The following is a 27,270-nucleotide window of genomic DNA, read 5'->3' as shown; positions in this document are numbered from 1 at the left end:
ATGATATTGCTGTCTTTAGCTCCACCTGGCCGGATCACCTGGTCCACCTGAAGAAGGTTTTGAAGGCTCTGCAATCTGCAGGCCTCTCTATCAAGGCATCCAAATGCCAGATAGGGCAGGGAACTGTGGTTTACTTGGGCCACCTTGTAGGTGGAGGCCAAGTTCAGCCACTCCAACCCAAGATCCAGACTATTCTGGACTGGGTAGCTCCAAAAACCCAGACTCAAGTCAGGGCATTCCTTGGCTTGACTGGGTATTACAGGAGGTTTGTGAAGGGATATGGATCCATTGTGACAGCCCTCACTGAACTCACCTCCAAGAAAATGCCCAAGAAAGTGAACTGGACTGTGGAATGCCAACAGGCCTTTGACACCCTGAAACAAGCAATGTGCTCAGCACCAGTTCTAAAAGCTCCAGATTATTCTAAGCAGTTCATTGTGCAGACTGATGCCTCTGAACATGGGATAGGGGCAGTTTTGTCCCAAACAAATGATGATGGCCTTGACCAGCCTGTTGCTTTCATTAGCAGGAGGTTACTCCCCAGGGAGCAGCGTTGGAGTGCCATTGAGAGGGAGGCCTTTGCTGTGGTTTGGTCCCTGAAGAAGCTGAGACCATACCTCTTTGGGACTCACTTCCTAGTTCAAACTGACCACAGACCTCTCAAATGGCTGATGCAAATGAAAGGTGAAAATCCTAAACTGTTGAGGTGGTCCATCTCCCTACAGGGAATGGACTTTATAGTGTAACCTGTACTTTTGTATCCACAATTGGCAGACCCTGGCATCCAGATAAGTCCCTTGTAACTGGTACTTCTAGTACCAAGGGCCCTGATGCCAAGGAAGGTCTCTAAGGGCTGCAGCATGTCTTATGCCACCCTGGAGACCTCTCACTCAGCACAGACACACTGCTTGCCAGCTTGTGTGTGCTAGTGAGGACAAAACGAGTAAGTCGACATGGCACTCCCCTCAGGGTGCCATGCCAGCCTCTCACTGCCTATGCAGTATAGGTAAGACACCCCTCTAGCAGGCCTTACAGCCCTAAGGCAGGGTGCACTATACCATAGGTGAGGGTACCAGTGCATGAGCATGGTACCCCTACAGTGTCTAAACAAAACCTTAGACATTGTAAGTGCAGGGTAGCCATAAGAGTATATGGTCTGGGAGTCTGTCAAACACGAACTCCACAGCACCATAATGGCTACACTGAAAACTGGGAAGTTTGGTATCAAACTTCTCAGCACAATAAATGCACACTGATGCCAGTGTACATTTTATGGTAAAATACACCACAGAGGGCACCTTAGAGGTGCCCCCTGAAACTTAACCGACTGCCTGTGTAGGCTGACTAGTTCCAGCAGCCTGCCACACCAGAGACATGTTGCTGGCCCCATGGGGAGAGTGCCTTTGTCACTCTGAGGCCAGTAACAAAGCCTGCACTGGGTGGAGATGCTAACACCTCCCCCAGGCAGGAGCTGTGACACCTGGCGGTGAGCCTCAAAGGCTCACCCCTTTGTCACAGCCCAGCAGGGCACTCCAGCTTAGTGGAGTTGCCCGCCCCCTCCGGCCACGGCCCCCACTTTTGGCGGCAAGGCTGGAGGGAACAAAGAAAGCAACAAGGAGGAGTCACTGGCCAGTCAGGACAGCCCCTAAGGTGTCCTGAGCTGAAGTGACTAACTTTTAGAAATCCTCCATCTTGCAGATGGAGGATTCCCCCAATAGGGTTAGGATTGTGACCCCCTCCCCTTGGGAGGAGGCACAAAGAGGGTGTACCCACCCTCAGGGCTAGTAGCCATTGGCTACTAACCCCCCAGACCTAAACACGCCCTTAAATTTAGTATTTAAGGGCTACCCTGAACCCTAGAATGAAAATGTCACTTACCCAGTGTACATCTGTTCGTGGCGTCAGTCGCAGTAGATTCGCATGTTCTGCAATAGCTCGCCCTCTGGTGTTGGGCCGGAGTGTTACAAGTTGTTTTTCTTCGAAGAAGTCTTTCGAGTCACGGGACCGAGTGACTCCTCCTTTTGTCTCCATTGCGCATGGGCGTCGACTCTATCCTCGATTGTTTTTCCCCGCAGAGGGTGAGGTAGGAGTTGAATTGTAGTAATAGTGCCCATGCAATGGAGTGACTAAGTATGCACCTATTTAAGGTTGAGATGATACATACATAAATAATTGAAGGTAACTTCCAAACTGCTACAGGCTCCCGGGGAGGCGGGTGGGCACATGCGAATCTACTGCGACTGACGCCACGAACAGATGTACACTGGGTAAGTGACATTTTCAGTTCGATGGCATCTGTCGCTGTAGATACGCATGTTCTGCATAGACTAGTAAGCAGTTATTTCCCCAAAAGCGGTGGATCAGCCTGTAGGAGTGGAAGTAGTCTGAAATAATGTCCTTAATACGGCTGGACCTACTGTGGCTTGTTGTGCGGATAACACGTCTACACAGTAGTGCTTGGTGAATGTGTGAGGCGTAGACCATGTGGCTGCCTTACATATTTCTTGCATTGGGATGTTTCCTAGAAAGGCCATGGTAGCACCTTTCTTTCTGGTTGAGTGTGCCCTTGGTGTAATGGGTAGCTGTCGTTTAGCTTTAAGGTAGCAGATTTGGATGCATTTAACTATCCATCTGGCTATACCTTGTTTTGAAATTGGGTTTCCTGCGTGAGGTTTTTGAAATGCAATAAAGAGTTGTTTAGTCTTTCTGATGTTTTTTGTTCTGTCAATGTAATACATTAATGCTCTTTTGACATCTAATGTATGTAGTGCCCTTTCAGCTACGGTATCTGGCTGTGGAAAGAACACTGGAAGTTCCACTGTTTGATTTAGATGGAACGGTGAAATAACCTTCGGCAAAAATTTAGGATTGGTCCTTAGGACGACTTTATTTTTGTGTAGTTGTATAAAAGGTTCCTGTATAGTAAACGCCTGAATCTCGCTTACTCTTCTTAGGGAAGTAATGGCGATGAGAAATGCCACCTTCCAGGTTAGGAACTGTATGTCGCAGGAGTGCATGGGTTCAAAAGGTGGACCCATAAGTCTAGTTAGGACAACATTTAGGTTCCATGAAGGAACAGGTAGTGTTCTTGGTGGTATAATTCTCCTAAGGCCCTCCATGAATGCTTTAATGACTGGTATTTTATATAGGGAAGTTGAATAGGTAGTTTGCAGGTATGCGGATATTGCTGCAAGGTGAATCTTAATGGAAGAGAAAGCTAGGTTAGATTTTTGTAAGTGAAGCAAGTAACCCACTACCTGTTCTGGAGTTGTGTGTAATGGTTGTATTTGATTAATATGGCAGTAGCAAACAAACCTCTTCCATTTACTTGCATAGCAGTGCCTGGTGGATGGCCTTCTTGCTTGTTTTATGACTTCCATACATTCTTGGGTAAGTTGTAAGTGCCCGAATTCTAGGATTTCAGGAGCCAGATTGCTAGATTCAGCGATGCTGGATCTGGGTGTCTGATCTTTTGGTTGTGCTGTGTCAACAGATCTGGCCTGTTGGGCAATTTGATGCATGGTACCAGTGATAGGTCTAGCAGCGTTGTGTACCAGGGTTGCCTTGCCCAAGTTGGTGCTATCAATATGAGTTTGAGTTTGCTTTGACTGAGTTTGTTTACCAGGTAAGGAAGGAGAGGGAGAGGAGGAAAAGCGTAAGCAAATATCCCTGACCAGTTCATCCATAGGGCATTGCCTTGGGATTGTTTGTGTGGGTATCTGGATGCGAAGTTTTGGCATTTTGCGTTCTCCCTTGTCGCAAACAAGTCTATCTGAGGTGTTCCCCAGAGTTTGAAATAATTGTTCAGAATTTGGGGGTGAATTTCCCATTCGTGGACCTGTTGGTGATCTCGAGAGAGACTGTCTGCGAGTTGATTTTGTATCCCTGGTATAAACTGTGCAATTAGGCGAATTTGGTTGTGAATTGCCCAATGCCAAATTTTTTGTGCTAGCAGGCTTAACTGCGTGGAGTGCGTCCCCCCCTGCTTGTTTAGATAATACATTGTTGTCATGTTGTCTGTTTTGACGAGAATGTATTTGTGAACTATTATTGGTTGGAAAGCTTTTAGTGCTTGAAAAACTGCTAGAAGTTCTAGGTGATTGATATGCAGTTTTGTTTGATGTACGTTCCATTGTCCTTGTATGCTGTGTTGATCGAGGTGTGCTCCCCACCCTGTCATGGAAGCATCTGTTGTTATTACGTATTGTGGCACTGGGTCTTGGAAAGGCCGCCCCTTGTTTAAATTTATGTTGTTCCACCACAGAAGCGAGAGGTAAGTTTGGCGGTCTATTAACACCAGATCTAGAAGGTGACCCTGTGCTTGAGACCACTGTGATGCTAGGCATTGTTGTAAGGGCCTCATGTGCAGTCTTGCGTTTGGGACAATGGCTATGCATGATGACATCATGCCTAGGAGTTGTAATACCATCTTTGCTTGTATCTTTTGTGTTGGATACATGCGTTGAATGATGGTGTTGAAATTTTGAATTCTTTGTGGACTTGGAGTGGCTACTCCTTTTGATGTGTCTATTATGGCTCCCAGGTATTGTTGTACCTTGCGTGGCAGAATTTTGGATTTTGTGAAATTGACGGTGAACCCTAGTTTGAAGAGGGTTTGTATGATATGATTTGTGTGATTTGAGCACTCTATTAACGAATGGGCCTTGATTAGCCAGTCGTCTAGATATGGGAACACATGTATCTGCTGCCTTCTTATGTGTGCTGCGACTACCGCTAGACATTTGGTAAAAACTCTTGGTGCGGTTGTTAATCCGAAAGGCAGTACCTTGAATTGGTAATGTATTCCTTTGAATACAAACCTTAGGTATTTTCTGTGCGATGGGTGTATTGGTATATGGAAATAAGCATCCTTGAGGTCTAAAGTTGCCATGTAGTCGTGCAGCTTTAGCAATGGCAATACTTCTTGTAGTGTGACCATGTGGAAGTGGTCTGATTTGATGAAAGTGTTCACTACTCTGAGGTCTAGGATTGGTCTCAGTGTTTTGTCCTTCTTTGGTATCAGAAAGTACAGTGAGTAAACTCCTGTGTTTATTTGTGTGTTTGGCACTAATTCGATTGCATTCTTTTGCAATAGTGCCTGCACTTCTATCTCCAGGAGATTGGAATGGTGTGTTGTTAAATTTTGTGCTTTTGGTGGTATGTTTGGAGGGAATTGTAGAAATTCTATGCAATAACCATGTTGGATAATTGCTAGAACCCAAGTGTCTGTAGTGATTCTCTCCCATGCTTTGTAATAATGACCTATTCGTCCCCCCACTGGTGTTGTGTGGAGGGGGTGAGTGACATGTGAGTCACTGTTTAGTAGTAGGGGTTTTGGGGCTTTGGAATCTTCCTCTATTTCTAGGGAATTGCCCTCCTCTATATTGTCCCCGAAAACCTCCTCTATACTGTCCTTGGTAGCTGGACGGTGTGGCTTGTGAGGTGCTGGCTTGTGTGCTTTGACCCCGAAACCCCCCTCGAAAGGGCGTTTTACGGAATGAGCTGTAATTCCCTCTGCTCTGCGGGGAGTAGAGTGCGCCCATGGCTTTGGCAGTGTCCGTATCTTTTTTGAGTTTCTCAATCGCTGTGTCCACTTCTGGACCGAACAGTTCTTTTTCATTAAAAGGCATATTGAGAACTGCTTGTTGAATCTCTGGTTTAAATCCAGACGTTCGGAGCCATGCATGCCTTCTGATAGTTACAGATGTATTAATTGTCCGTGCAGCTGTATCTGCAGCGTCCATGGAGGAGCGGATCTGGTTGTTGGAGATGGCCTGTCCCTCCTCAACCACTTGTTTTGCCCTATTTTGTAAGTCCTTGGGCAGATGTTCAATGAGATGTTGCATCTCGTCCCAGTGGGCTCTGTCATAGCGCGCAAGTAGTGCCTGGGAGTTCGCGATGCGCCACTGGTTTGCAGCTTGTGCTGCGACTCTTTTACCAGCTGCATCAAACTTGCGGCTTTCTTTATCTGGGGGTGGTGCATCTCCAGATGTGTGAGAGTTGGCCCTTTTCCTAGCTGCTCCTACAACGACAGAGTCTGGTGGCAGCTGTGTAGTGATGAAAACCGGGTCCGTAGGAGGCGGCTTATACTTTTTTTCTACCCTTGGTGTGATTGCTCTACTTTTAACCGGCTCCTTAAAGATGTCTTTTGCGTGCCGGAGCATACCAGGGAGCATAGGCAGGCTTTGGTATGAGCTGTGGGTGGAGGAGAGTGTGTTGAATAAGAAATCATCCTCGACCTGTTCTGAGTGGAGGCTTACGTGGTGAAATTGTGCTGCTCTAGCCACCACTTGAGAGTACGCGGTGCTGTCTTCTGGTGGAGATGGCTTCGCAGAGTATGCCTCCGGACTGTTATCCGACACTGGGGCGTCGTATAGGTCCCATGCGTCCTGATCTTGGTCACCCTGGCTCATGGTGGTGTGAGCTGGGGAGTGTGATGGAGTTTGTGCTGGTGAAACGTCAATCACGGGCGGAGGTGAGGGTGGTGGTGTAACTCTTTTCACCACTTTTGGTTGTGGTGTTTGTTCCGTCTGGAACTCCAACCTCCTCTTTCTCCTAATGGGGGGAAGGGTGCTTATTTTTCCTGTCCCCTGCTGAATGAAGATACGCTTTTGCGTATGGTCCACATCAGTTGCTTGTAGCTCTTCCTCAAACCTATGCTTCTGCATTTGGGAGGTTAGCGAGTGCTCTTCTGTATAAGAGCCTGAAGCTGGGTCGCTTGCAGTTTGTTTCGGCATCGAAACTTTGTCTGCGTGTTTTTTCGGCTCCGAGGTGACTTTTTTCCTTTTCGGGGCCGAAACCTCTCGGCGTCGATCTGTTTCGGTGCCGCTGTCTCGGCGTCGAGCCGTGTCCACACCGGCCTCACGGTGTCGAGGCTTGTCTCCAGCACTTTCTCGGTCCCGAGAAGGCTGCGTGCCGGTGTCTCGACCGGAGTCGGACGATCTCGGCACTGTTTGGGCCTTTTTCGGTGCCGACGGACGGTCACCGAATTTATGGGTCGAGCCATGGCCTGGTGGCAGTGGCGTCCCCTGGGCCTTGTAAATGTTTCTCTGTGTTGTTTTCGACGTCTTACTCAGTTTGTGTATCGTCGAATCCTTCGGAGTCTGAGTCTTGGATCGAGAAGGTACCTTCCTCTTCCTGTTCCTCGAACTCCCGTTGGGCTGTCGGTGCGGACGCCATCTGAAGTCTTCTGGCTCGACGGTCTCGGAGTGTTTTTCGGGACCGGAACGCACGACAGGCCTCGCAGGTGTCTTCGCTGTGCTCAGGTGACAGGCACAGGTTGCAGACCAAGTGTTGGTCTGTGTAGGGGTATTTATTGTGGCATTTGGGGCAGAAACGAAACGGGGTCCGTTCCATCGGCGTTCTTCAGCACGCGGTCGGGCCGACCAGGCCCCGACGGAGGATCGAAAAACTACCTCGAAGGGCACCGGAGCTCTTCGATCTTCGATGCAGTGTTGAATGTAAGTACGCCGATCCCGAACGCAACAATACCGACGAAAATCTTCCGAAATTAGCTAATTATCCGTTCCGAAACTCGGAGCGACAGGAACACGTCCGAACCCGATGGCGGAAAAAAAACAATCGAGGATAGAGTCGACGCCCATGCGCAATGGAGACAAAAGGAGGAGTCACTCGGTCCCGTGACTCGAAAGACTTCTTCTAAGAAAAACAACTTGTAACACTCCGGCCCAACACCAGATGGCGAGCTATTGCAGAACATGCGTATCTACAGCGACAGATGCCATCGAACAATTAGATTCCTGCAACTACAAGAAGGACTGCCTAGCTGAAAACCACTGCAGAGGAAGACCAGAAGACGACAACTGCCTTGGCTACAGAAACTCACCGGCCCGTCTCCTGCCTTCCAAAGATCCTGCTCCAGCGACGCCTTCCAAAGGGACCAGCGACCTCGACATCCTCTGAGGACTGCCCCTGCTTCGAAAAGACAAGAAACTCCCGAGGACAGCGGACCTGCTCCAAGAAGGGCTGCAACTTTGTTTCCAGCAGCCTTGAAAGAACCCTGCAAGCTCCCCGCAAGAAGCGTGAGACTTGCAACACTGCACCCGGCGACCCCGACTCGGCTGGTGGAGATCCAACACCTCAGGAGGGACCCCAGGACTACTCTGATACTGTGAGTACCAAAACCTGTCCCCCCTGAGCCCCCACAGCGCCGCCTGCAGAGGGAATCCCGAGGCTTCCCCTGACCGCGACTCTTTGAATCCAAAGTCCCGACGCCTGGGAGAGACCCTGCACCCGCAGCCCCCAGGACCTGAAGGACCGGACTTTCACTGGAGAAGTGACCCCCAGGAGTCCCTCTCCCTTGCCCAAGTGGAGGTTTCCCAGAGGAATCCCCCCCTTGCCTGCCTGCAGCGCTGAAGAGATCCCGAGATCTCTCATAGACTAACATTGCGAACCCGACGCTTGTTTCTACACTGCACCCGGCCGCCCCCGCGCCGCTGAGGGTGAAATTTCTGTGTGGGCTTGTGTCCCCACCGGTGCCCTACAAAACCCCCCTGGTCTGCCCTCCGAAGACGCGGGTACTTACCTGCAAGCAGACCGGAACCGGGGCACCCCCTTCTCTCCATTCTAGCCTATGCGTTTTGGGCACCACTTTGAACTCTGCACCTGACCGGCCCTGAGCTGCTGGTGTGGTGACTTTGGGGTTGCTCTGAACCCCCAACGGTGGGCTACCTTGGACCAAGAACTGAACCCTGTAAGTGTCTTACTTACCTGGTAAAACTAACAAAAACTTACCTCCCCCAGGAACTGTGAAAATTGCACTAAGTGTCCACTTTTAAAGTAGCTATTTGTCAATAACTTGAAAAGTATACATGCAATTGAAATGATTCAAAGTTCCTAATGTACTTACCTGCAATACCTTTCAAACAAGATATTACATGTTAAATTTGAACCTGTGGTTCTTAAAATAAACTAAGAAAAGATATTTTTCTATAACAAAACCTATTGGCTGGATTTGTCTCTGAGTGTGTGTACCTCATTTATTGTCTATGTGTATGTACAACAAATGCTTAACACTACTCCTTGGATAAGCCTACTGCTCGACCACACTACCACAAAATAGAGCATTAGTATTATCTATTTTTTACCACTATTTTACCTCTAAGGGGAACCCTTGGACTCTGCGCATGCTATTCCTTACTTTGAAATAGCACATACAGAGCCAACTTCCTACACCCGGTAAATCAATGTGCAGGTCTTTAAAATTCAATACTCTGAAATTGACTAAAATAATTCCTGTCCTTCCTTAAGCCATCATTTAGGAGGTGGAACTGAGTAAAGCTGTTTTTCCCCCATTCAGATTCCTCGAAAGATCAGTTCGTTTCTCGTCTCCAACACAGATGCTTGCAAATTTTTCATATTCTCATATATGCAACTACACGGCCCACACGTGCCTTTCAGGTGATATTATCCCTGCACAAGAGATCCGATCAGCCAGCTACATGAACTGTTCATAAAAGATTATGGCTTATCCAATTGGTACATTTGGTTAATGACGCAAAAGTAAGGATGGTCACTCAATTCTAGAAAAGGAGAAGGGAGCAGGAGGAACAGAACTCACCACAGAGGATTCGAATAAAATATATTGTATTAACTCCAATTGCTTATGGACTGTTTAATGGGCACAAAATGCAATCCATGTAGACGATATACTATACAACGGCCTTTCTTCACCGTGTTAAAAAAAGTCCTACTGCTTTTTCTTATTGCTCTGATCTGTCAGTTGGTCAGTGGATGTACATGTTCTGGTGGTGCAGACGTATCTATAACTACTAGCAAGCAAGATTTAGGTTTGTTTATTCATTTATTTCACCGACTTTTGCTGGTTTTAGCCCAAGAGCTGCCTTGCTCAGACTATCAGCTATGACAGTTCCTGGTGAGATTATTGTATTTTTGTGTTTAGATATTATAGTGGCTGAATGCATTATTGTGGCTATTTAGAAATGTAACAGTTCACCACGTTTTCAGGTATAGTGCAAATTTCAAGAATACACGATCAAGTAAATAGTCTCTCAAATGTTTCACAAGTTCTGGAGTAGTTATGATTAACTGCTAAAGAATTAACTTTTTTGTTCACTTTATTTTGTTCTTTTTATAAACTGGGGTGATATTCCATCATATTTACTCCTTATTACAAACATTAATAGGTTTTGCAACGTGTATTTAAGTTATTTTTGTATTCAAAGCACCACACTCCTTTCATACCATGAACCGAAATTAATTTGTACACTTTAAGCATACACTAAAGTTAAAAGTAGACTGACTATCTTCAAGGAATAACCTGTTTTCTTTGTACCAAGAAGAAACTAGAATTAAAAAAACTTCGCACTTTTGGTACATTATTATTACAGTCTTCAGGAAGTACCATATACTGGAAAGCCTCCAACTGTACATTTTGTTGGAGTTGTGAGTGATGGCCTTTCAATAAATTAATTGGAATGTTAAAGTTAAACAGTGGACAGTTTGATTGTCTATTTTTGATTTGATGGTAAATAATGCCGAATACTGCCATTTACCGGTTGGGTCCACATTGAACAATTTGGAAGTTAAAACATTACTTACATCTAACTCAAGTTGTACATTGCTGATGGCTTTAATATATTCACATGTTTGAATAACTCACTGGCATTTCTTGGTAACTTTAAATGGCAGTAAAATGTCAAAACGTCCACAGGCCTCAATCAGGTTTTGGTACCAGATTAAATTCATTTTAAACAACTCACACTTCAGGAGATGAGGTAAAAGTGGCGAGATCTCAAACTTCCCCAAAGGGTTACCCATCGCTCAGATATCATTGCTCAGATTTCATAGCACAAGTTTGCGGAGTGCATATGGTTCAAGAGAGCCTTCCATCAGGGAGAAGTAAGGGTTACGTGAATATATTAAAGTTACCTACACCAGAGAACTGACATTTCAGGTATGTAACTTCTTTGCAAGTGTTGGATCGTTCATATATTCACAAGTTTGAATCAGACCAGCAAACAATACATAACATTTGAATAAAGCAAGAAGCAGGATTACCTTTACTGAAGCAAGCTGCGATGAACTGCCCAACACATTGCAGAGTGGACTACTGCAGGCACATCCAAGCATCAGTGCTTGTAAAACGTATGCCTGGTTTTCCACATAGATGCTTGACAAATGCCTTGCGATTGCACTGAAGAACAGTGGTCGCAATATTTCAGGTGGAATGCACCTTCACTCTATAGCTGGGCCCTTCACCTGGTTGTGGCAAAAGGTGGTACAGACTAATATACCATGTTCTATGTCCTATTTGGAAAGTGGTCGTCCTATTCCTAATTGGCCAAGACAAAAAAAAAATCTGGACTGGTGTGCTATCCCGTGTAGAATCAAAATGCGCCTGTGTACACCCTGTGAGTGCAAAGCATTCTCAGCTCATATTGCCGCAAAAGAAAAAACGATTACCGGTACATTTCAATAAAAGTCTATTGGGACCCTAGACTTTAATATGGGATTGGTTTGTAGGGTGACTGTCTGTTGAACTGAAGAAAAGTCAATCTCAAGTGCGCACTACAGATCGATTCAAGGGGCGGGTGGGAACGGGATGTATGAGTCGGCTCAATACAGTGTTCAGTTTCCACAGACATCGTACAGAAGGGAAAACCCTTAACATCTTTTCATAAATAGCTTTATGATCCTTTGTGAAAACCAGGATGAAGGGACTACCCTTTGTCTGAATCTTGAGATGGACTAACTTAAGGGTATTTAAGATCACTCTTGGTCCACCAAGTACGGAAGAATTTGATGGTTTGAATGGTGATTGGATTAAATCAGTCTTTCCACCCGGTGTAGAAAGGCCTTCCAATTCAGCATTTTTGGTTTTTATGGTAGCTGGTGCACGCGGTTGTACCAGCAAGACTATTCAATTTGCTGGGATGTACAAATGGCCAAATTTCACGAGGTCGGGTACCAAGCTGTCAGGCTGAGACCCCAAGATTTAGATGGAGTACATCTCTGATGTGCCTGGAGAGTAGCCTGTGCTGAATCGTCTGCAAGAATGATGGATGGAAAGCCACAGGACACCACTATTTCACTGGTTCAGAGGAATAATGAGAACCGTGATCCTCCTTCCCCTTCCTCAGTACAATGATGAATACAGGATGGTGGAGTGAGCCAGTTTTTTTCTTCCATTTGTAGTCCAGTTCCTGCTGCAGAGTTCTCACCAGAGGCTGCAAAAGGGAATCACTGCTATTTTGGATGACATCGGGTCCAGGAATGACTTGTACAATATAACAGGCGGTTTGCTTGGAGCAAAAGGTTTACACTATTGCTTGCAGCTGCACTAATCTGTTGAAAGGAAGACTTTTTCCTAACAGTGTATCTAGGATTGTTCCTAAGAACTGGAGTCGTTACTAGGTCAATGGAGGACTTTAATATTCAGCAGCAGACCCAATTCGCTGAACAGACTGATGCAGGCAGCCATAGAGACACTTGCTTTTGATGGCGCTTGGAAGAGAGACAGTCATCCTACTATGACTAAACCTGGTGACGCTGTGTCAGGCATTTTCTGAAAATCCAGGATGCCTATTTGAGTCTGAAGGAGAGCACTATGAATTGGTAGTGCGGCCCTTCCACTCCACAGCTGAGGCATGCCCTGTAGTTGAGATGCATGGGGCTGGGAAAGTATGGCTCCTGGAGATCCAAGGAGGTTAGAAATTCTCCTTCATGCGAAATCAAAAGGGCTTCCTGGACAGTCACTATCCAAAAGGAATGCTTTTTCGAACAGGTGTTTAGTTCTGAGAACCAGAATATACCTCCATTGTCCCAGCTTTCTTTATAAATAAAGAATATGCACTAGAACCCCTAGTTTTGTCAGAGAGAGCCTGTATTTCTTCTATCAGGACATGGAGAATTTCCAGTTGTAGCTTCCGCAAGTGTAGATGAAGTCTTCTCCCGGGTGGATGATTTGTCATTTCTGTATAAATTCCAGGCTTTGTCATAAACAAACATTTTTAAGCAATCAGTGGTCTGATGTTATAGACTCCCAACCACGGGCAAAGGGGACATTCTTCCTCAACTGTATGGAGAATCCATTTTTCTTGTTTTCCTGGGTACGAGGTTTGGAAGCACCCCTAATTCGCAGATCTTGTATCATAGCTTTGCCTATGTCCTCGGTTGACTGTGTAGCCCTGGTCATAAACCTCTTGCCCAGCAGGGGAACAGGATCGCCCTTTATCCCCATACTGGGCAAAACCTTCCCCGAATGCTCATGTAAAACCAGTTTTTCCTATTGCAAAACTCCAGGAGAGCATGCACTTTGTCAGTTTTTATATTTTGCTGGGCATTGTCCACATGGTGCCCAAAAATGCCTGCCCGTCAAAGGTAATGTCTGAGATCCTAGACTGGACTTCTGGGCAGAAGGTTGTAGAGAACAACCATCCCAGTCTTAGAACCGCTGTCAATGTAAGCTGACCAAAAACAATGCGAGACACTTCAAATGCTGCCTATATTATGGTAGGTGATGCAAATGTTTTGCAACGGTATTTGCTGCTGCTCTTCTGCTTTCCAGAATTAAGGTCATTATTGGAGATATGTCATACCACACCTCCCTATCATATTAACCAATAATGGCCAAGGAATAAGTAGCTGTGATTAAAGTTGCTGCCATATGACTAACACTTCAGCTCAGTGTATCTATTCTTCATCCCTCCCTGTCTGGAGGTGCTGAAGCTGGCAAGACCGGGTTTTTTTGTTTTTTTGTTTAACGTCTCTGGGCTTCTGAATGGATGGAATCCAGCTCCAAATGGCCCATCAAACAATCTGTAGCAAAATCTGGGGCCCTGTGTTTCTTCTCTAAACGAGGCACAACTGCTTGTAGCTTTGCCCAAGGTTCCATTAACTTAAGGCCTTCTGACCAAACAATAAAAAATGAGAACTGACTTTATTGTCTTACAAGATTGTTCTTTGAAGTCCTATAGAAGGCAATGTTAGGTGTCTGATGGTATAAGGAGATTTAACTTTTTCGGGGGTCCTTTCCTGTAGTGCAAGAATGCAGGCTATTTTGCCTTGAGGGGCATCTGGCTGAGTCAGTGATACGCCCCCATTTTTTGGCAGGATTTAATTCTCCCATTCCTGATCCTACTCATATTCTTCTGGCCCTCTTGCTTCTCACCCTCCTACTCCACTTAGGAAAAATGAGAGTTTACAACAGACAGCATTCGCAGATGGAGATTTTTCTAAAGGAATCTTCTACTAGGCAATGAAATTTGCACATGTTGTAAGGGAAAAAGAAACCCTCTGTAAAGAATGTGAAGGCCTCTCATCTAGTGACACGCACATATCCTAGTGTGTCTGCTATGTTGCTAAGCCATGCTCCAGGAAAAGAAGCCATCCATCTTCATCATCACCATGTCTTACTCCTCAGGGAGGGGAGCAAAACATGACACTTGTGAAGCACTAGTTAGATATGACTCATATGAGTGATGTATGGGAGTGGTGATGTCACCGAAGGTACACTGGAAGGCCCCAGGAATAGGAAGTGTGTGTATAACTCTTGCAGCATAATCTTTAGTGAATTCAGGATGTCTTCAGCGCTTGGATCAAAGAAGGTGGTTGAATGAAGTGTCAGTTCATAACGTGGTCTGCGTAGGTTACTTGTTATTTTAGCTCTCCACTGTGGGAATCCTGACTAAAGTCATTTAAGCAACACTTGTAGGACGCTTAAATCTGACAGTGGTCTTTTAAACAGTTTAAATATCCATCTATGTCTTGCTCTTCAAAAAACCTGTTAACTATTCCTACTAATCAGTTCCATAATGCAGGAAAATGAAATTCATATTTAGCTCATAATATGGCAAGCTGCCCCTTAAGTGTCTCTCTATTTATCATTCTTCAGTTTACCTTAATGACTCAAATATCTCACAATTCTGGTCTCTTGAAATTGGGTTCAATATTACTGGAGAAATTTGTGACACGAGAAAAGTAGTAGTAGTAGTTAATGGGAAAGTCATCAGTAAGTTAGACATGGCAGCGTGTCATCAATGATGCTGTGGTTGCCAATGGAATCCTCTGGTACCTAAAATGTTGTTAACAAGGATGTACTCAAAGTCTTGTTAGACCACGATGCAGTCGGTGGCTGATGCCAAGGGAGTTGGTATCTTGGTCACTGATAAAGTGCAGAATGCAGCAACAACTTCTGAAAAGGTTCACACACTTTTTTGTGAAATAAGTCATGCACGATATTAGATACAACGGAAGAGACGGGACAAAAATAGACAAAGGAGACTTGTTTCATCAAAAACAAATGGTATTTTTTCAGAATCCAAACCGTACACCTGTGTCTTAGGGACAGGGGCAAATGATCTAGACACAGATTTGCAGGGCAAATGTCTTTCCTGAAACTGGAGAGGAGGGAAGATGCATATATATATATATATATATATATATATATATATATATATATATATATATATATATATATATTATTAATATACACATCTCCTACTGGCAGTTGCAGAAGGTAGAAAATTAGTTACTTACCTGTAACTTTAGTTCTCCAGTATTGGAATCTTTTATAGATTCATATGCTTGAATCATTCCCCGTCGTCGAGATAGGAGCCTCCGGTATATTTAATTTAGTATTAACATAGGTTTAAACAAAGGCCCTTAGGCCTCTCAGTTTAACACTATCAGAGACATTTTAAGAAAAAGGACCAAACTTTAGGGTCCACCACTCAGGCGACACAACCCTTTAGAACCTTCCTGAGAGAAGCTCCAGCACCTCAGATTTTCTAAGCACAAGTGCGTGTAGGATATACAAGAGAAAAGAGGTGAAGGTGAGCTTCTCCGGGGAGGTGGGCGGGTCGCATGTGACTATTAAAGATTCCAATACTGGAGAACTAAAGTTACAAGTAACTAATTTTCTTACTCCAGTATTGGAACTTTCATAGATTCACATGCTTGAATCAGAGTAGTAAGCAATATTGATGCACATTGTATTACGCATCTGTCTTGTTCAATACATACATTAATCGCATGCACCTATACATAATAAAAAAAAATCTAAACATTATAGGCAACAATGTAATGAGAATTTAGCATGCACTTCAAACATCTTTGTTATAGGCAATGTGCATACCTGCTTGGCCCACCGCTAACTCTCCTTGAGATAATGCTTCCAAGCAGTAATGTCTAGTAAAAGTATGGCATCTCTTCCAAGTTGCTGCTCTCCAAATGTCTTGAAGCGGTACAACTGCAAACAGCACTGCTGAAGAGGAAACTTCCCGCGTTGAGTGTGCACGGACAGATGTTTGCAGTGGCCGCCTGATAGCAAAATTGAATTGCTGAAGAGAACCATCTAGCAATGCTCTGTTTGGAGAGCGGTTGACCCCGTCTGGGTGCGCTGAAAGCCACAAATGGTTGGTTTTGCGAAATGGTTTAGTCCTGTCTAGATAGAATTTAATACATCTTTGTAAGGAAATGCCTCCTTGGCATGGTTATCCCCTGACTTTTTGCCTTTGCTGATGCTAAGTTATGATTTGAAAGTGTGCTGAGGCCTGCTAATCAGGCCCCAGCACCAGTGTTCTGTCCCTAACCTGTACTTTTGTTTCCACAATTGGCACACCCTGGCATCCAGGCAAGTCCCTTGTAATTGGTACCTCTGGTACCAAGGGCCCTGATGCCAGGGAAGGTCTCTAAGGGCTGCAGCATGTCTTATGCCACCCTGGGGACCCCTCACTCAGCACAGACACACTGCTTGCCAGCTTGTGTGTGCTGGTGGGGATAAAATGACTAAGTCGACATGGCACTCCCCTCAGGGTGCCATGCCAACCTCACACTGCCTATAGGTATAGATAAGTCACCCCTCTAGCAGGCCTTACAGCCCTAAGGCAGGGTGCACTATACCATAGGTGAGGGCATATGTGTATGAGCACTATGCCACTACAGTGGCAAAAGCCAAACCTTAGACATTGTTAGTGCAGGGTAGCCATAAGAGTATATGGTCTGGGAGTCTGTCAAAAACGAACTCCACAGCACCATAATGGCTACAATGAAAACTGGGAAGTTTGGTATCAAACTTCTCAGCACAATAAATGCACACAGATGCCAGTGTACATTTTATTGTATCATACACCCCAGAGGGCACCTTAGAAGTGCCCTCTGAAACCTTAACCGACTATCCGTTAGGCTGACTAGTTTTAGCAGCCTGCCACACACCACACATGTTGCTGGCCACATGGGGAAAGTGCCTTTGTCACTCTGTGGCTAGTAACAAAGCCTGTACTAGGTGGAGGTGCATCTCACCTCCCCCTGCAGGAACTGTAACACCTGGCGGTGAGCCACAAAGGCTCACCCCCTTTGTTACAGCACCCCAGGGCACTCCAGCTAGTGGAGTTGCCCGCCCCCTCCGGCCACGGCCCCACTTTCTTGCAGATGGAGGATTCCCCCAGTAGGATTAGGGATGTGTCCCACTCCCCTCAGGGAGGAGGCACAAAGAGGGTGTAGCCACCCTCAGGGCTAGTAGCCATTGGCTACTAACCCCCCAGACCTAAACACACCCCTAAATTCAGTATTTAGGGGCTCCCCAGAACCCAGGAACTCAGATTCCTGCAACCTAAGAAGAAGAGGACTGCTGAACTGAAAAAAACCTGCAGAGAAGACGGAGACACCAACTGCTTTGGCCCCAGCTCTACCGGCCTGTCTCCCCCCTTCTAAAGACACTGCTCCAGTGACGCGTTCCCAGGCTCCAGCAACCTCTGAAGCCTCAGAGGACTACCCTGCATCTAGAAGGACCAAGAACTCTCGAGGACAGCGGCTCTGTTCACCAAAGACTGCAACTTTGCAACAAAGAAGCAACTTTGAAACAACACACGTTTCCCGCCGGAAGCGTGAGCCTTTGCACTCTGCACCCGACGCCCCCGGCTCGACTTGTGGAGAACAAACACCACAGGGAGGACTCCCCGGCGACTACGAGACCGTGAGTAGCCAGAGTTGACCCCCCCCCCTGAGCCCCCACAGCGACACCTGCAGAGGGAATCCCGAGGCTCCCCCTGACTGCGACTGCCTGCTTCAAAGACCCGACGCCTGGTAAAGACTCTGCATCCGCAGCCCCCAGGACCTGAAGGATCAGACCTCCAGTGCAGGAGCGACCCCCAGGTGGCCCTCTCCCTTGCCCAGGTGGTGGCTACCCCGAGGAGCCCTTCCCCCCTTCCCTGCATCGCTGAAGAGACCCCTTGGTCTCCCATTGATTTCTATTGTGAACCCGACGCTTGTTTGCACACTGCACCCGGCCGCCCCCGTGCCGCTGAGGGTGTACTTTCTGTGCTGAGGAAGAATCTTCAGTAAAAACCTTTTCCTCGCTTTGATGGAGGCACCCTTTCTATTGCACCCTCGAAGAGCAGTTTGATGATTTCTCTCAAGTTGTTCTGGATTCTTCAGGGAAGTTCTGCGAGGAGGATTGGGAGGAGGCATTTGGACTAACTCTAGTGTGTGTCCACACTTTATCAGCACTAAGACCCACTTGTCTGATGTTACGGTTTGACATTGCTGGAGAAACAAAGATATTTTTCCGCCTAGAATTGGGGGCATATGGTTAGGGGGTAGCCGGAGCCTTGGACCCATCACACTCTGCAGGCGGAGTCTTTAGTTGGATGGGGTGACTGTCCCCTGGAGGCAGACCTGCTGTATGCCGCTTGTGTCGGCTGGCTTTGGGTGGAATGTTGAGGAAATTGAGAGGAGGAAGGAAATGCCGATACCTGAATTGCCGATGGCCTCCCCTATCTGGGGGCATTCCACGCCCTCTTGTGGCTCGAAAGGAAGGCTTCCGAAACTGGAGTGTACCCAAAGATCTTGCTGTGTCCAGGTCGTATTTAATTGAATGCAATGCCTTGTCAATATGCTTGCCCATCAAAAGGAAGATTAAGTATCTTATTCTGCACTTTGAGGGAATGATGTGGCCCCTAGCCAACCTTTCATTCAGAGGACAGCCGCACCTGCAAGTTGACAAAAACGCAGTAGTGGCTATGTCCATTGCATAATCTTATCTCTGCCGATGTGCATTCTACATCATGTAATGTCTTTTTAGCTTCCGATTTAATGCCCTCCGGCAACTGATCAAGATATGGGGCGATGCCAGACCATAATTGTCTATCATTTCTAGTTAACACTGCCAGGGAGTTATCCGCTCTTATAGGGAGACTAGAAATTGATGAAAATCTCTTACCAATGTTGTTTAATCGTCTGCCCGCTTTGTCAGAAGGTGCGGAAATTGGAGCAGAATGATTTTTGGATCTTCTCTGTGCTGCTTGTGCTACCACCGAATCTAGATGGGGTGACCAGTCAAGCATGCTGGGGCATCTTCTGGTGCTTGGTACTTCTTATCCAAGCGAGGAAGTACTGCTGTGACTGCAGCAGGGTTCTGCATGACCTTCAAACCCTTCTCCCATATGTAACTGACCAGTGGTATGGAGCGTACAGACTTGTGAAATGGTTCTTCAAAATCATATAGAAAACAATCAGTTTGCTTGGATTGCATTGGAAGTGCAAAACACTTAGCTGCTCTTTCCATAAGATTATGGAATCCTCCGAGGTCATCTGCAGGTGAATCTACTTTTGGATGTGAAGGAGGAGCTGGAATAAAATACTCATCCCACTCAGACTGCTTGTCAAGGAGCTCACCTTCCTCTAGTTCTCCCTCCGATATGTCAGCCTTATGTGGTATGTCATATCCGGTGTGACCACATTTGCCAGTGGTAGAGTGGTTAGCCTCCGACGTGGGGTGGCTACTCTTGAAACAGTAGATTAAGGTGGTTGATGTTGCACCTGTTCTGAAGGAGGAAAGCGCCTACTGTAGTTGGCTAGCATCGCTCTGAGGCCAGATAATGAGCTTGGCATATGCAAATCCTCCTGATGCGGCTATCACTTGCGTAGTACTGTGGATCACAAGTTTCACAGTACTCCTCATTGTCATCCTGATACTTTATGTTCAACTGCGAGGGGCTGTGTGCTGTCCCAAACAGACCCTCATCATCTGAGTCGTCATCACCCTCCAAAAGATATACTGGAATTAGAGGGGTTATCTTACTAGGAGAAGTATGCTCCGGAGTAATTCTTGCCGTTTCCTGACTTCCATGGATTTTTTTCCCTCGTCGACGGTGTTGTTGATGCGCTCGTTGATGGTTTAGCCTGGCAATCGTCGAAGTTGTCCGCACGGAAATCTTAACAGTCGACTGCTTTGACGTGAAAGCTACCCTTGACAGGGTCATCGACGATGAAGATGGTAATGAGGAGACCGTGGTCACTGTCAAACGATGAGGATGTGTAGGTCTTCGTCGACGATGACGTGGCCAACATTGTCTTTGTCGACAGTGGACGACTGGGTCGACGATGTCATAGTCAGCGTGGCCGTCGACAGTAATAATGTAGAAACCGTCGGCGACAGTGGAGTGGCACTCACCGCTGCCGTCGATGAGGCGGTCATGGACAGTATAGTTTTGGCCAATGGTCTTGTCAACCATAGGAGCAGAGGAAGGCCTTTTAAATGGTTCAGCAGACTTAGATGGAGGCACAGAAGGTGATTTTCTAGGCCTTTCTGAACTGCTGACATGTCCTCTTTCCCCTTTTGTGGAGAATTTGTGAGGTGATGAAGGGCTGCGCCCTTTGTAAGACCCTGAGTGGGGGGTTTTGTGGGCCTTTCTTGGCTGCCATGAGGAGCAGCTTGAATGAGATCTAGGCCTCTTAGATGACTTTCTTTAAGATGTGGAGAAATCATCGCTGTCTGAATCAGATACTGGGTTGTCTCTAGATTTTAGTTTCTGCAGCCATATTAATACTTTGTCCTCACTATCCTTCATGGTCTTAGAAGAGAAGGCGCGACATACCTTGAACTCCTTGGCAGAGTGATCTGGGTAAAGCAAGTATATGCAGTCCTGAAGTGGGTCTTCAGAGTGTAATCTCTTTTTTATTTTCCTTGTCAGACAGGTTGTAGGCCTTATCCACCATTAGTCAGAATACGTTTTGAAGAGTATAACCTTGAAATTTCTCAAGGGTGGTGTTGCCTGATTGGTGGACCCTGAAGTTTGGTTATTTTTCTTAAAATGACTGGGTCAGTGTTAAACCGAGATGCCTAAGGGCCTTTAGGTTTAAACCTATGTTAATACTACTTAATTAAATATACCGGGGCTCTCATCTCAACGTCGGAAAATGATTCAAGCATGTGAATCTATGACAGTTCCAATACTGGAGTAAGTTATAGTTAGGACCATGTTTCCAAACAAAAAGGGTTTTTTGACTTGCCTACATCTTTGGCACCATTTGACGATTCTTCACAAAATTTCCCCCCAAAATATGGCCCAGTGATTCTTGTGCACGGGAGGTTTCAGGGTGATCAGTCAAGTGGAGACCAAGAAAAAGGGGTCTCAAAAACACATTGCCTTTACCACTGTTAATTCCCGTAGGACCTGTCAACAAGTCTACAGCCCGAACGACTGGACAGAATTAAACCAAATTTGACAGAAAGCTAGCTCCTAGTACGTATAGCTTATGCTCTTTGTTATTTGGTGTAATTACGTTCAGTAGTTTAGGAGATATTTAAGGGCAAATAAATTTGTATATCTCAGACCACGATTAATTGCGAAATTTGCGAATTTGTGTTGGAACTGACGCATTGCAATTGGCTGACTGCAACCTGATTGGAAAGTTGCAGCTGCCATTTTATTCCAAGTGACACACTCCCCTGGGGTGAGAACTGAAATTTTAAGTGGCATAAGGGTTCAGGGTGAAGGTATGATATAGGTGCGTTTTAGTGGCAGATATTAGGTTTAATATAATTTTGGGCATGGTGCGCATTATTTGTGAAAATTTGCACATTCTCACAAAATTCCACAATTTACCTGCAAAATGTTTTTGATTATGGAAACATTTGAAAGAAAAAAAAATCACTCATTCATACACGGATTCATTCACTCATAAATGCACTGAGTGGCTCATGCGCCCATTCACGCACCCACTTTCAGACCCACTCAGACACTCACGCACCCACAAACATCCACTGACAGAGACAGGTCCTGTGGCCAACCTGCACTGCACAGGGCAAAAAGCCATGCGTGGCACAGAGTTCGGTGGTTAAAAGGGCTTGGATGCAAGGCCTGGCCTTGTGACCAACCCCTGCTGTGCACAGCCTTTGGAATAACAGATAGTAATTCAAACTACTTTACATTAAAAAAAACTGAAATTCAATGAAAAACAAAGGTTACAGGGACATTATAGTTATGCTCTAAATTTACTTGTACAAAACCACTGAAATTCAGTTCTAGTAAGAGTTATTTCAAGTAACTAACTCGCACCTTCGCCATGCACAGCTAATTACACCACATATATCATTGATAAGATCATGAATGGCATGTCTTTGATATTACCGCAACGTTTGCAAGAACATTGATAAGAAAACTGTGCATGACAAGGGCTCGAGCTATAGTTACCTTAGTGCGCGAGTTATAGTTACTTGAAAAAACTAACTTTAACTGCTGAATTTCTATGGTTTTGTATGAGTAAATTCAGAACCTAACTAGAATGTCCTTGTAACCTTATGATTTTTGTAGGAGAATGCAGGATGTACGAGTGGACAGGGATCAACCTCTCCAGGTTTTCCTATCATTTGACATGCTGTGGAAATTTCAACTGTAGAACCCTCTGGATAAGTAGAGCTCATAGCAGGACTACCTGATGTGCCCAGGTTTGCCTGCACAACCAGGTGGACATCTTGCTTCTCTTTCCACCCACACAAAGAATTATCAAGAATAAAAAATAAAAATAAAACAATGGAGAACGAGTTGAACTACAATAAGTCTTGCACAAGCCAGCAGAACTCTAGAAAACAATTAGCAAACAGCACTGCATATGCAGACCAATGCATGACAAACCAATCATGTTACAGGTACCTCTGATTGTGCAATAAACTCCCACCTAACATAAGTTAAATGTCCACCCGCCAACATTTTAAGTCACAAGTGCCAATGGAATCCTGTGTATGGTGCCTAACACCCACCAAAATGTATTTTGTACACAAAAGATAAATGTTAGTTCCTCACCTTTGTCCATAATAGTCTTCAAAGAAATTTTCCTTCCACTGCTCTACCTTCTTCTCCTTCTCTACTTCCTGTCTTATGCGAGTCTGCATTTCATGAGTGAACTCACCTTACAGGGTAAATAAACCAAGTGTAAAAAAAAAAAAAGTAGCTACATCTCATAAGGACTCACATGAAACTTTTTTTGGGATAGAAAAGACGATTTTCTTTGTGTAGTAGATAGGAAGAACAGCAAAGGGATGCATTGTACCACAGTATTAGCAAGTTAGAACACACAATAATAATCAAGTCTTTCACCCACCCACCGGAGGTGACACTTGCATTCCCCCGCTGTACTCAGACTGTGATGCCCTAACAAAGAAATAAAATTGAATTACACACTCATCCCTCTGCTTTAGGGCAGAACCCATACTGTCTGGAGAAAGTACCATGGTGGACCTAATCAATCAATGTCTTGCAGAAATGATAGGACAAAAATTAAGCTAAACACCTGACACATCAGAAATCCATGTTTGTTAAAACTTGTCATTTCCACATGATAATGGTAAATCTAAACTTCAAAAGGACCCAATGATACAAGCCACTTACACCATGCAAAAAAAGAAGCCATGAAGCACAAAGAAGCAACTCACACGCACCGTCAGCTAAACTCAAACATACTGGCATCACAATAAACACATTCCCATAATAAGCATCCCCTTCACAGATCAAAGCTTAAGAAATAAAGACTGCAGAGGCTATAACAATAGATCCCGGTCTCACACATAGCTACTAGTAAATAAGAACAAATCCCGTTAAACATGGCAGATCTTCAATGCTCAAAAGCAATGGAAAAATGCATACCATCTGCCAAGCGCTCACGCCAGCTCTGGGCAGCATGGGCAAAGAACTCATTGTTCAACGCGGTACTGCTAAGTCGCACCTGACCATCAGTTCCAGCCTGGAGAAGAGAAAAATGAAGAACATGAAGATTTTAAGGAAAAAAAAATACTTCACAAGGAGCATGTTCCAGCCAATGTCTACCTGTCTGTCCACCTCTGGTAGAAGAGACAGTAGCTTCTGTTGGAAATGATGAGGTAGTGCACTGAAAGTTCGCAAATTTATCAATGCACGGAGATTTGTATTCACAAGAATAGAGCCAGGTGTTTCACAATCTATCTCTTCAGCTCTGTTTCGCTTTGCTGGATCTACAAGAAAAACAAATATATCAAAACAATACCATGTACTGGGTTAGGTCAAGAATAAGCTTGCCAGTAAGACACCAAAGAATGAAGCTAGGCTCAGCCAGTGCAACTAACAGTGTAAATTAGTATACAAGATGAGCACCACTAAAGTCAAATGATAATTTGCAAGATTGTCTACATATGGATGCAGGCAGAGGGCATGCACCAATTTTCATATAGCCAATTTGAAATTTCCAGTTAGAAATTACACAAGAGAGCAACTGCTACATCAATCCCTCAATCGAGGCCTCTGTTTCTTTCTGTAGTAGAGACCGGACACTCAAATTTCAGATTGTTAGGAAACAAACTATTCATCTGGAGGATCACTGCACAGACAGCTCAAAAGAACATTTAGCCCTGTGTGCCAGTTAGTAACTGTGGCAAGACATATGCCTATTCAGGAAAGATACAAGCCTTATACGAGCCACAGTAATCTATACTTGACTTGCTTATACCAAGAAGTGCTCTAAGGAAAAAAAAAGTAACATGCTAGCAGTTGTGCACTAAGCAGAGTAGACACTACGCCTCAAACCACTCAGGCACTCAAGAAGGGTCTAACAGCTAGGATTCATTTAATATTAAAAATGTTTCACACTTTGACTGGTTCGCTACAGAGACTAGTATAGTAAGATGAACGAAGTTTGACAAGACAGCTGGATGAGTTACAAACACTTATCTGGCCACTGAAAAAGAATGGATCATCAGTTGACAGACGCTGTACTAATACTTCATCCCACATTTCAGGTTTCAAACATTTTGCATCATTTACTATTTTCCATACAATCATCAGGATAAACCTCAACTGTTGCTGAAGTTATTAGGTTAACCAGCTGGACAACACAATGTGGCTGTGTGCAAGCAGGATAGCAGGTAATCACTTTACAGTTATATTTCAAGAGGGTAGGAAATTTGCAACAAAAGCTTTTGCTCTGGCAAAATGCTTTATCACTAAGAACCACACACATGGAATGCCCAATTACATTAAGAGGGTAAACAGAGCAAATAAAAAGCAAGCAGTGAAAGTCAATAGTTGTGGATGTGTGTGGAACAGAATGTGTGTGTATATATGGAAAATGTCACTTACCCAGCGTACATCTGTTCGTGGCATGAGACGCTGCAGATTACCTATGCTGTGCATTATCCTGCCATCTAGTGTTGGGCTCGGAGTGTTACAAGTTGTTTTTCTTCAAAGAAGTCTTTTCGAGTCACAAGACCGAGTGACTCCTCCCTTTCGGCTCCATTGCGCATGGGCGTCAACTCCATCTTAGATTGTTTTCCCCGCAGAGGGTGAGGTAGGCGTTGTGAGTATACTAGAGGTGCCCATGCAATGGAGTAGTTATGTATGTACCTAATGTCTATTAAAATAATATTTATTTACATATTTACAATTTTCATTCAACTAAAAACGGCTACCGGGGAGGTGGGAGGGCGCATGTGAATCTGCAGCGTCTCATGAACAGATGTATACTGGGTAAGTGACACTTTCCGTTCGGTGGCATGTGGAGCTGCAGATACACTGGCTAGCAGTCAGAAACAAAGTAACCTTTAATCTTGCATGCTGGATGACTAAATGAAAAAAAAAAGAAATAGCACTAGCATATCTTTCTAACCTTATCTTCAAGTGTACTTCAAATTGTGCCCTTCACATTCAACTGTTGGTGGTCCCCGGATTTAAAGTAAATCCAAAGGAGGGAGAGTATTCCCCGGTCCAGGATGCCTGGGTTTTGAATTCAAACTTCCCTCAATTCATACTAATTATGCAGCGGGTAAATAGTGCCTTACAAATGTAATTGGTAGTTAATATGTGAGGTTCGATACAGGTGGGGGTCTATAGAGGTACACGGGGCTCTGTTTTTGATGAGTGTAAAACCCCTACAAAAGGATTTAATGGGTGAGCAACAATTAAAGAAACTCTGAACCAAAATCTTCTATGGGTGCCACGGTGGTAACCAATGGGTTAAATAAAGACTTGCCACCCTAAAAAAAAAATATTTAAAAAAAGTCCCAAAAACTCTTCACGTGTCCCACTGATTAGGGTTACCAAGTCCACAGTGAGAAGAAAATTGTGAACAACTCTGTTAGGTATTTTAGAAGCATAGTAAATTATGAGTGAATCAGAGTTCTTCAGGCACGTGGTTTCACACTCTTCTTGTTAGGAGTTTTGCTTTTTCTGCAGTTAATGCAGGAAACTTCAAGTCAAATGGTTTCGGTCATAAAGCACACATGCACAACTGAAATTGGAGACCTGCACAAAAAAGGACTCTTGCGCCACCCAAAGATCTGGGGAAAACAGTCTATTTGTTGATTGGAGACTAACTGTTGAATGAGATAATGACGACCCATCATCTGAATAATGTAAAGCCATAAAGGTGTAATAACAAAATTTGGAATGTGTTTGAAAATGTAATTGGAGAGGATTAGAAAAAAGAAATAAGGGGTATACAAGATGGGGGGGTTACAAGCCAACAGCCTGCTCCTGGCCATGAAATGAACAAATATGAATCGTTTTTGTAGAGCCTGAGCCAGCATTTGCATTCTGCAGGAGCAGCCCAAAGGGGAGTGTGATTACCACCTCACCTGGAATGGATTTCCCGATGTTTTGCAAATGCTGTACAGGGTTTCTGCATAGTTCTGCTCTGCTTGACCCAGACAGAGTTAAAGAACAGCTGCTTGAAGAACTACTTGTTTCACCATCACGCCGGCCTGTGAAAGGTGAACAGAAATCTGTTGGTCAGACGAGAGTTAGAAAATTCACCAAGAAAAACAAACGTGTTGTGCAGTTCAAACCATTCACAGCCAAGCACTAACCAGTGGTTCTTAGCAATGACTTCTATTGGACCCCCCTTTAATCCATTACAGCAACTGGGGGACCCTCAGTGAGTCGTTACTGGTATCCGGGCACCCCAGTCTAAACATTTCTGATGATTTGTTTTCCATACAGAAGTAAGCATTCAAACAAGTACATAAATGATTAATTATTTTCT

At 44.9% G+C, this 27,270-nt stretch overlaps 1 protein-coding gene across 3 annotated transcripts in view; it reads right to left on the bottom strand.

Annotated features, from left to right (window-relative positions):
• The window catches only part of ASXL1 (ASXL transcriptional regulator 1), a 177,204-nt gene that overhangs the window by 80,590 nt on the left and 69,344 nt on the right, over positions 1–27,270 (bottom strand). For all 3 annotated transcript variants that reach the window (XM_069243388.1, XM_069243391.1, XM_069243390.1), the window contains 4 exons: positions 26,864–26,989; positions 24,087–24,250; positions 23,907–24,003; positions 23,067–23,172 (listed from right to left, as the gene is read on the bottom strand). In XM_069243388.1, the coding sequence (XP_069099489.1) occupies positions 23,067–23,172; positions 23,907–24,003; positions 24,087–24,250; positions 26,864–26,989 (493 nt within the window). The remainder of the gene's footprint in view (positions 1–23,066; positions 23,173–23,906; positions 24,004–24,086; positions 24,251–26,863; positions 26,990–27,270) is intronic.

The sequence above is a fragment of the Pleurodeles waltl genome, chromosome 7, assembly GCF_031143425.1.
Source record: "Pleurodeles waltl isolate 20211129_DDA chromosome 7, aPleWal1.hap1.20221129, whole genome shotgun sequence".
NCBI classification, from domain to species: Eukaryota; Metazoa; Chordata; class Amphibia; order Caudata; family Salamandridae; genus Pleurodeles; species Pleurodeles waltl.
This window is presented reverse-complemented; position numbering and strand designations above follow the sequence as displayed.